This window comes from Gossypium raimondii, chromosome 11 (assembly GCF_025698545.1).
Source record: "Gossypium raimondii isolate GPD5lz chromosome 11, ASM2569854v1, whole genome shotgun sequence".
NCBI lineage: Eukaryota > Viridiplantae > Streptophyta > Magnoliopsida > Malvales > Malvaceae > Gossypium > Gossypium raimondii.
In genome coordinates this window covers 35,675,326-35,685,045 of record NC_068575.1, presented here as the reverse complement: position 1 = coordinate 35,685,045, position 9,720 = coordinate 35,675,326, and the positions used below count along the sequence as shown (strand labels likewise).

Here is a 9,720-nt window from a genome sequence, read left to right as displayed (position 1 = left end):
GCCTTGAATAGGTCCGATATAACTAAAATTGAGGCTTAGATTTGCTTGATTGATCACTTGATTGTGGTAGGAAAAATTGAATGGTGAGTATTTCTAAGGGCGATTTGGTAAATTGACTCTTATTTATGCTTAATTAGTAACTTAATTGATAATTATCATTGATTAGTTATGATTGATTGGCTGATTTTTGCAAGATTTATATTAAATGTGCAAGAATTAAATTTTTAATGAATAATGGTAAGTGAGCTTTTGAGTGGTGTTGTGCTATTTAATTAGGTTAATTATAAGGATGATTAAAGCATGTTTACTAGAATTTTTAATCATGATATAATTGTGCTACATTGGGTAATTCAACATTGGAAAATAGAAAATGAAATGCTTGATTTAATTGCATGTTAAATGTTATGTTACATATTACACATAAAAATCTTGTCACATTAAATTAAGCACATTAATGACTGATTTAAATGCTATGTTTAATTAAATATATTGGCAAAATACATGGTGGATCCATTTGATATAGTTGGCATGCTATAGGATTTGTGGGTACTCACATTTATTGGTGACATTATGAGCATATAGCTCTAGGTGGACTGATTTGATTGGAGTAGATAAGGGAGTGTTGTTCATGAGTCTCCACTCATTGTATTATTTGAGGCGCTATAAGGGATTGTGTGCTTCAGCCCACTCAACTCGATGGACTGTATTTGATATTTGTGCAAGTCCGGAGATCTGTTTATTCGATGTATGATCACTCGATTAATGATCAATCGATTAAGCCATGAGAAGTGTATGCCAATATATTTATGTGCGATTGTTGTTATATCATTCAATTTTTGTTAGCCATGATTGATTGATTCTTTATAATGATTAAGCATATGGAAATTAAATTGACATGTTTCTTTATTATGGCTAATAATTAGTGATTGATTGGTTGTAAATTAAGCATGGTTTGGATGTTGATTTACATGTCGTTTTTATTAACATTCACTGAGCTTTTCAAAGCTTCCACCTTCACAATTTGTGCACATAATCATCAGTATCGAGGAGTTGAGGAGCCGAGCAAGAGAGTTCTAAGAGATTTAGGCTTTGTAGTGACATTATTACTCATTTTAGAGACTGTAATCGGGCATTGTGGAACTCCTGGGAATTAGTTTAATTTTGGTTGTAATTGGACTTTGGACATTGGATATTTTTTTGGATGGTTTTATAATAATTAGATTAGTTTCAAGAGATTTAGGCATGTTTGAGTTTAATTATTGAATGATTTACGGTGTATTGTTGCTTGATAACATAGTGATTGATAACACGGTGTGTGAGGCCTGAAATTTACACTAACGATTGTTTAATTGAAGCTTCCATGGAGTGGCTTACTAGTGACTAAGGTACACCACTTGTTTGATTTATTAAGTGTTTATTAAGCATAAAATTGATTGCCTAATTCGATATAATTGAGGCTTAATTGATGTCAATAAATTCAATTAAAGGTGTATGTATATGTATGTTAATTAATCGTAGTTAAATCGGGTTTAATTGACCATTAAACTAATCAAAATCAGGTTCTAAAATGAGTTTTTCACAAAAATAGGTGAGTGGTTTTCACATGGGTGTGTGTCTGTCCACATAAATGTGTAAGGGGTTGCACACGAGCATGTAAAGACTGAAGCTATCACACACGAGCGTGAGCGATTAGCTTGAATGTTTTTCACAACATGAGCATGGGTGTTTAATGACACACGGTCTAGCGGACATGGCCCTGTGGGTTTTTGGGGGTTTGAATATTTATCTTTTTAAATTGATATTCTAATTTGTTTAAGTTACAATTTAGTCTTGGAAAATGAATTAGTCTAATTAGAGCCTTAGATGATAAGTAAACTTGGTAAAATTTTAGGATTAGTCTCATAATAGATAAAATATGATAGGAATGCAATTGATTTATAATTCGGAATAGGTACTGATAGTTTTTATTAGTTACGATTTAGTCCCTAATAATAAAAGTTGAATTAGACACAGTAAACGAACTCAAATTAAGCTAAAAATTTTTAGGCTTGTATAGTTTGACTAAAAGAAGGTCAGTAAACACTTAGATATAAAATTGGGTTAGTTTTTACCATAGGTGGTAAATTAACAAAAATGCCCATAGGTTAAATTACCTAGGAAACATTTAAAATTGGCTCATAATTTACTTCCGCATTAATAAATAACTAATAGTTAGATAATATTAAGGTGTTATAAGGTTAGGGTGTGTCTTGGGTGGTTGTTAGCTGGAGAGTCACTTAGGTGGCTAATGTAACGCTTCGAATTTGGATCAGTTCGTCCTGATCGTGTTTGTGGTGTCACATTTGGTGGTATCAAAGCCAAGTTTAAAACCTTAGGCTAGTCTATGTTGCTTGAATATTAATGATATTGGACTATGATGATTTCTTGTTTGTGTTGATTAGAAATTCGTATTATTGTGTATGCATGATCTTTGTGATATGAATTGTTCTTGGGGTAGGATTGGGAACATAATCCCCTATAGGAACTATACTTAGTTAAATCTTGGATCTCTTGCCGCTACTCACTTCTAGTACATTTCTTTACTCTTTTTCTTCAGTATACGGTAGTTTTTATTCCTCCGCGTCATGATTAGGGTAGTATGGATGACGATGTGCCGCCGTGGGATGATGCTTAGATGGGTCTGGTAGGAGCACTACATCGTATCGTTGGTGCCAACATTGCTCCGGCTCGTCAGGGTTTGCCACTAGAGCGTTTACAAGCTCTTAGTGGTAAGGAATTTCGTGGTGTTAGGGGCGATGATTTGACACATGCAGAGTATTGGTTGGAGGGCGTCGTTCATATTCTCGGTTAGATGGGTTGTTCTGACAAGGATAAGTTGGGTTATGTCGTATCGCTATTTACGGATGAGGCTCACAGATAGTGGATGACTATCGAGATGGGTACTGCGCCAGATCGTCTAACTTAGGACTTCTTCTTAGCATCGTTTTAGAGGAAGTTTATGGGTGAGCAGTATCTTGAGGCTAGGACACGGGAGTTTATAGATCTTGTTCAGGGTACTCTATCAGTGGACAAGTACAAGGCTGAGTTTGTTCGGTTGAACCAGTATGCTCCTGAATTGGTGTCTTTCGAGGCGAACCATTGTAAAAGGTTTAGGTTTGGGCTGAACCGTGAGATTAAGCTCTATCTGGTTGCTTAGAATACCGAGGTCTTCGACGAGATAGTTAAGAAGGCTCATGCATTAGAGGAGACTTTGAGGGAGGAGCCCAAAGCTACTTCGTTTGGAGTTGTTAAGAGGTCAACTGCGGCTGCTAGTGGTTCTGGTCGTAAGGCTAAGAGAGATTGTTTCAGTAGATCTGGACGACGTGTTGCTGGTGGCCGTAGTCAGGATAGGCGAGCTGCGAGGGTTGAGGTTGATCCTGTAATAGCCTATTTTTCAGTGGTGTTAGAAATAGTGGTTTCGGGACCACCAAATTCGACGAGTAACTTTGTAAATATTATTATATAATATTTACAAGTCAAACATGGTTTTAAAAAGGTTTTTGATAAAGTGATTTTTGTTATAAAAATGATTTATTAAGTTCAAGTGGTGAGACCCTAAATTCAAGTGGTTTTAGAAAATAAGGTATTGGGACCTCGTTTCTAGAAACCGAGTCGTAAATATTTTTATAAATATTTACGGAGTGTCATTAAGGTGGTATTAAAATTTTGTTGAAAAAAAATTAACGTTTTGATAGTTAATTAATTAAAAGGACTAAATCGTAAAAGATATAAAATTTTATCACTATTTGATTTGAGTGATTAAATGGTTAATTGAATAAAGAAAATGGACTTAAATGGTAATTAGACCATTCAAGGTGTTAGTGGACAATAATGGACATGAATTTGATATTTTATTTAATTATTAACTAAGGTTAATATGGTAATTTGATAATTATATTAAAATAAATAAAACAAAAGTTTTATTCATCTTTTTCAAAGCTTGTTAACCGATTGAAAATGGGGGAATAAGGCACTTTTTTTATCTTGGAGGTTTTGAAAACTTCACAAGCAAAATTGGCATGTGATTTTAGCCCCATTTCTTGTAATTTTTATGTTTTTAAGATCGTTGTAACTAGATCCAGCTAGCTCGTACCTTCAATTTTGAAACTGTTAAGGATTTTCAATGTTTCCATTGATGAACCTTGTGATTTTAGATGTTAAATGATGAATTTGAAATATTAGTTGTTATTTAAAATTATTTTATTAAGTGATTTTTGATGAATTTTTTTATTAGGGACTAAATTGTTAAAATAGTAAAAATGCAAGGATTAAATGTGAATTTTTTGCATGAAGTGGTTTTTTTGATACCATGATTATTTATCTAGGTTCAATTTTGGGTAAAAATGGTTAATTTGCATGTTTTGGGCTCAGGGACTAAATTGAATCAAAGTAAAATTTTAAGGGTAATTTTGTAAAAATGTAAAAATGACCAAATTGCATGAAATATATGTTTTTACTATCTAAATTGATAAATTGAATGAAATTATTAATTTAGATCAAGATCGAGTGAAAAATCGATGAGAATGGAAAATTACTAAAATGTCCTTAAACTTTGGCATTTCTGCAAAATAGCCAGGTAAGTTCGTATGAACTGTACTATGTATAATATTGACTAAATTGAATGTTCTTATATGATTTTATTGAAAATTAATCAATATATATGTTAATTATACAATTTATCGAGTAAAGAAATGATGAAAATTCAACGACGTATGACGACTATCGAGCTCCGTTTGAACCTTAGGAATAAATAGGATACAAATGACAGGTCATTAGGGGTTACCGTGTTTTGGGTGATGGTCTTGAACGTCCTACCGGTGGCTGAGTTTCTGGCATGTGTTGCAGTTACTTGACAGCTTGTATGAGTAGCACCGTGTAGCTACGTTTCAACCGACAGCTTGTGTGAACAGACCCACTTATGGCTCGAGAGAGAGCATTTATATGAGAAAAGATAAAGAAATGGTTTTGACCATATGTTAGTACACAGTGTGTGAGATTCTTGCGTATCCGATATTATTCTAAGTGTTTCAACAGGCATACAAAGGGAAGGAACGGTAAGCGTTCCGATTGGAAACATTATGAAAGTATGGAAAGGTATGAGTGGTTGGTGATTAAAGTGTGTATAGCCATGCTCATGAAAAGTATGAATGCTTATATGCTATATTCATGAAAGTTATTTTATCATGTGGTGTTTTATACTAAATTATGTGTTTATTCACTAACTTGTGACTATGGTTAATGTTATATTTATGTGTTATGAGTTGTACAAATGAAATGGCAAGTGTTCAATTTGAATTAAGATATGTATGCATGAAACTCATTGAAATGGTGATATATAAAAAACATGATATGTTATGAGAATGATGTTATATCCAATTGAATCATATTCAAGTATAATGGTTTTCCTTGTTGAATTCATGTGAAATATGTTCAAGTATGCTAACATGTGTTGTTGTTTGATGCTTAGGCATGTGCCAAGCTATTGGTTGGATTGTTTTATGTTTACTTATAAGTTATGCATTGAAAATAAGTGCCCAAATGAAAATATGCTTGTGTTCATGAAAGAATGGTAAGGTTTAAATTATGTTATTTCTTATGAAATGGTTTATCATGTGGTTAATTCCAAAAGAGCTATGTTTAAATGCAATAGCTTGTAGCTATGGTTGATGATGTGCTTATGTTTTGTGTGTTGTGCATATGAAACGAGTGTGGAAAGGTAATTAAATAGTAAGTCATACTTGAAGTGTAAAATGATGAAAAATGAAAATATGAGTTGAATTGATGTTGTTATTTAAGCTAAAGAAAGTAAATGCAATAGAAAGTAATGAAATGTAAATGAAAATAAGAAAATTTGAAAGGGTTTAAGTTTTATAAAATCCTACTATGCTAGGGATGATATGTATATGTGATGCTGTGGACTTATTCACTTGTGAGTTGTTAAATATGGTTTCATAAGTCTTGCGGTATTGGTATAGGATTATTCTTGATATATATAAATTTCATATTTGAAATGGATTGATATGACCTAAGTTTATATGAGCTTACTAAGCATTCATTGCTTACGTAGTTAGTTTTCCTTTACTTTACAGATTACCGGAAGCTCTATCGGGTTGGAAGCTCATCAGAGATCTATCATACTATCCAACAATTATATCAGTAGATTTTGATGTCTTGGTTAAGGTATAGGTAAACTTATGGTTGATGATTAGTTGAATGTTAGTTGATGTGTTTGGCATTTATATGTCATTTTGAGTGATGTAGCCTTGGTACATTTGGTGCCTTATCGATATGTGTTAATTTGATAATGTTTCAAAGCATGTTTGAATGGCCAAAGTGATATATAATGAATTGACCTCAACATGGTCAAAATATGGTATGTTTTGGAAAGGTTTTGAATCTATTTTGATATGTGGGTTATATATCAATTATGTTATGTTTTGGCATGGAAACAAGTTAAGTGCTAATTGGTTAAATATGCACATGTATAGGTATTTTTGGTTGATGATGTAACTATTTGTTTTGGCTTATGTTTATGGCATCTTCTTATAAATGAGTTGTTATTAAGTTGGCATGTATATATTTGGGCTTTGTAATGGTTTTTATGTTGACATATATATGTGACCTTGTGCTTATTGATTTTATAGTTCTTATGATGCTTAGGTGATGGAAGTTGAACATTGTCATTTTAGTGTGAAACATGTAGTTGGCATATATGGTTTATGATGCTAGTGTTAATTGGTATATTTGGTACTTTTTGGTATGAAATTGATAGGTAAACAAAATGGTATATTTTGGCAATAACTTGGCTAAAGGTTAGTTGAACATTTGGCCACATTACACATATGATTGTACATGTTTAATTGTCATGATTGAGGTGCCTTTTAGGCATATTGGTTGTATGTTTATATACCTTAATTGGGTAGCTTGATGATGCATGTTATTAGTGCAATTTAAAGGCTTGTTTACATGTGGAAATTTGGTTGTAGGTATGTTCTTGAATAGGTGAGAAAAATGGCTTGGTAATGGCCTATTTTTTGTCCACAGAGGTAGAGACACGGGCGTGTGTCTCAGCTGTGTGTGACATATGGCCATGCGACATGACCATGTATTCCCTGTAGCTTTCAAAGGGTTTCAAGTCAGGCTATTACACGACCTAGCAAACGACCTGGCACACAGGCATGTGAGGCTATTTCGAAAGGTACACGGCATGGCACATGGACGTATGGCGTAGCCGTGTGACCCAAGTCAGAGAGTTACACGGGCATGGAGACGGGCTGGGACACGGCTGTGTGTTTCTACTTTGAATGCTCACACGGCCTGAGACATGGGCATGTGTCTCAACCATGTGAGTCACACGGCTTGGCCACACAACCGTGTGATCCCTACAGTTTTGAAATTTTCATCTTTTTCTTAAAAATTCCATATGTTTCCAATTTAGTCCTAATTCATTTCAAATGTGTTTTTTTGGCCTCGAAGGCTAGTAAAAGGGAAAATATGTATGTCATTGATTGGTTTTGTGTTGATTGATGTTGTGAATTAAATGTTTTAAATTTTGAGAATTTCAAAGCGTAAATTTTGGTAATTCTCCGTAACCCTATTTTGGTGACAGATCCAGGTTAGGGGTGTTATAGATCCTGTTGATCAGGGGGCTATTGCATGGCCGATATGTGAGCATTGTAGTCTACGTCATTGTGGTGAGTGCTTGAGGATGACACATGCTTGTCTTGTCTATGGCTCAATAGAGCACTGTGTCAGTGACTGCCTAAGGAGAGCCATTATTGCTCGTGATCAGCACGTTTCTGCTGTTGTTGTTGCACCTACTCCGGCTCGATGGAGAGGTCGTGGTAAAGCTGATGGTGATAAAGGTGTTGGTCAGCGTGGTGCTGCTCGAGGTATTGATGGTGGTCCAGCCAAAGTTTATGTAGTGAGGGAGCCCAAGATTAGTGAGGCCACTGATGTTATCGTAGGTACTTTCATGCTACAATCTTTTCTTCTGCTAGCTTTAGTTGATTCTGGTTCGATGAGGTCATTTATCTTGAGAGACGTAGCTAAAGAGTTGGGGATTACTGTAGAGACATCTAGATCTAGTGTTACGGTTAAGAGCCTTCTAGGTGATAGTGTAGTGGTGGATCGAGTTTATCGTCGTTGTCCTCTGGTGGTTCAAGGACAAGTGTTCTCGATTGATCTTCTCGAGCTGCTATTTTGGGGTTTCGATATCATTCTGGGTATGGATTGGTTCTGTGAGCATCAGGCTAAGGTGGATTTCGAGGCGAAGTTAGTGACTCTGTGTGGTGCTGGCAGTTCAAAAGTTGTTGTTGGTGAGAAGTTTGAGTTTTTGTTGAATGTGATTTCTTAATTTTGTGCTGAGAAGTTAGTTCGAAAAGGTTACAAAGCTTATCTAGCCTATATCCTGAATACTGATAGTAGGGAGATAAGGTTGGATGAGATTTGGGCTTTCTGTGAGTTTTCAGATGTGTTTCTTGAGGAGTTGCCGGGATTACCACCAAATGGAGAAGTTGAGTTCAGTATTGAGCTCTATCTCAGTATTGTTCTGGTGTCATCTGTTGCACCCTATTGCATGACACCTAAGTAACTGAAAGAGTTGAAGCTACAGTTGCAAGAGTTGTTGGATCGTGGGTTCATTCGTCTGAGTGTGTCTCTGTGGGGAGCATCGGTGTTGTTCATGAAGAAAAAGGTTAGGACTTTAAGGCTATGCATTGATTATCGCCAACTGAATAAGTCAACCATCAAGAATAAGTGTCTGCTACTGAAGATTGATGATTTGTTTGACCAGTTTCAAGGAGCTTTAATTTTCTCGAAGATTGATCTGAGGTCTGGGTATTATCAGTTAAAGGTTAAGGATTCAGATGTGGTGAAGACTACTGCTTTCAGGACTCGGTATCATTATTACGAGTTTCTTTTCATGCTATTCGGGTTGATGAATACACATGTCGCATTTATGGACATGATGAACCGAGTATTCCATTCCTACCTAGATCAATTCGTAGTGGTTTTCATAGATGATATATTGGTGTATTCTCGATCAGAGGATGAGCACGATGAGCACTTGAGAGTGGTTCTGCAAGTTTTGTAGGAGAAGCAGTTGTATGCGAAGCTGAGCAAGTGTGAGTTTTGGCTTCGTGAGGTGTTTTTTTATAGGTAATGTCGTTTCAGCTGAGGGTACTCGAGTTGATCCGAAAAAGGATGAGGCGATTTTGGATTGGAAGCCATTGACGACTGTTTTTAAGGTTAGAAGTATCTTGGGGATAGTTGGTTATTACCATCGCTTTGTCGAGGGGTTTTCAAGCATTGTTGCTCCTTTAAAGAAGTTGCTACAGAAGAACACTGCCTTTAAGTGGACTGATGAGAGGTAGAAGTGCTTTGAAAAGCTGAAGTTGGTTTTGACTGAAGCGCTTGTGTTGACACAACCGGTATATGATAAGGAGTATGTGTTCTACAGTGATACTTCCTATACGACACTGGGTTGTGTGCTGATGCTGGATGGTAGGGTAGTTACTTACGTGTTGAGACAGTTGAGGCCGCATGAGTGTAACTATTCGACTCACGATTTGGAGTTAGCTACCATAGTTTTCGCACTCAAGATTTGGCGTCACTACATGTATGATGAGAGGTGTGTGATATATACCAATCATAAGAGTATTAAGTATCTCTTAACCTAGA

The 9,720-nt window shown here is 35.5% G+C and overlaps 1 protein-coding gene across 1 annotated transcript; it reads left to right on the top strand.

The window, feature by feature from the left end:
• The first annotated feature begins 2,998 nt into the window (after positions 1-2,998).
• LOC105801090 (uncharacterized) lies at positions 2,999-9,133 on the top strand. Its single transcript, XM_012632423.1, has 5 exons — positions 2,999-3,118; positions 3,197-3,418; positions 7,649-8,357; positions 8,511-8,593; positions 8,654-9,133. The coding sequence occupies exons 1-5, from the start codon at positions 2,999-3,001 to the stop codon at positions 9,131-9,133; spliced, it is 1,614 nt and encodes a 537-aa protein (XP_012487877.1).
• The last annotated feature ends 587 nt before the right edge of the window (positions 9,134-9,720 follow it).

Coding starts and splice junctions, on each gene's coding strand:
- LOC105801090 (XM_012632423.1), top strand. CDS start 2,999: ATGGGTGAGCAGTATCTTGAGGCTAGGACACGGGAGTTTATAGATCTT. Junction 8,358..8,510: donor CAGTTCAAAAGTTGTTGTTG/GTGAGAAGTTTG, acceptor GTGAGTTTTCAG/ATGTGTTTCTTGAGGAGTTG. Junction 8,594..8,653: donor TCTATCTCAGTATTGTTCTG/GTGTCATCTGTT, acceptor TTGAAGCTACAG/TTGCAAGAGTTGTTGGATCG.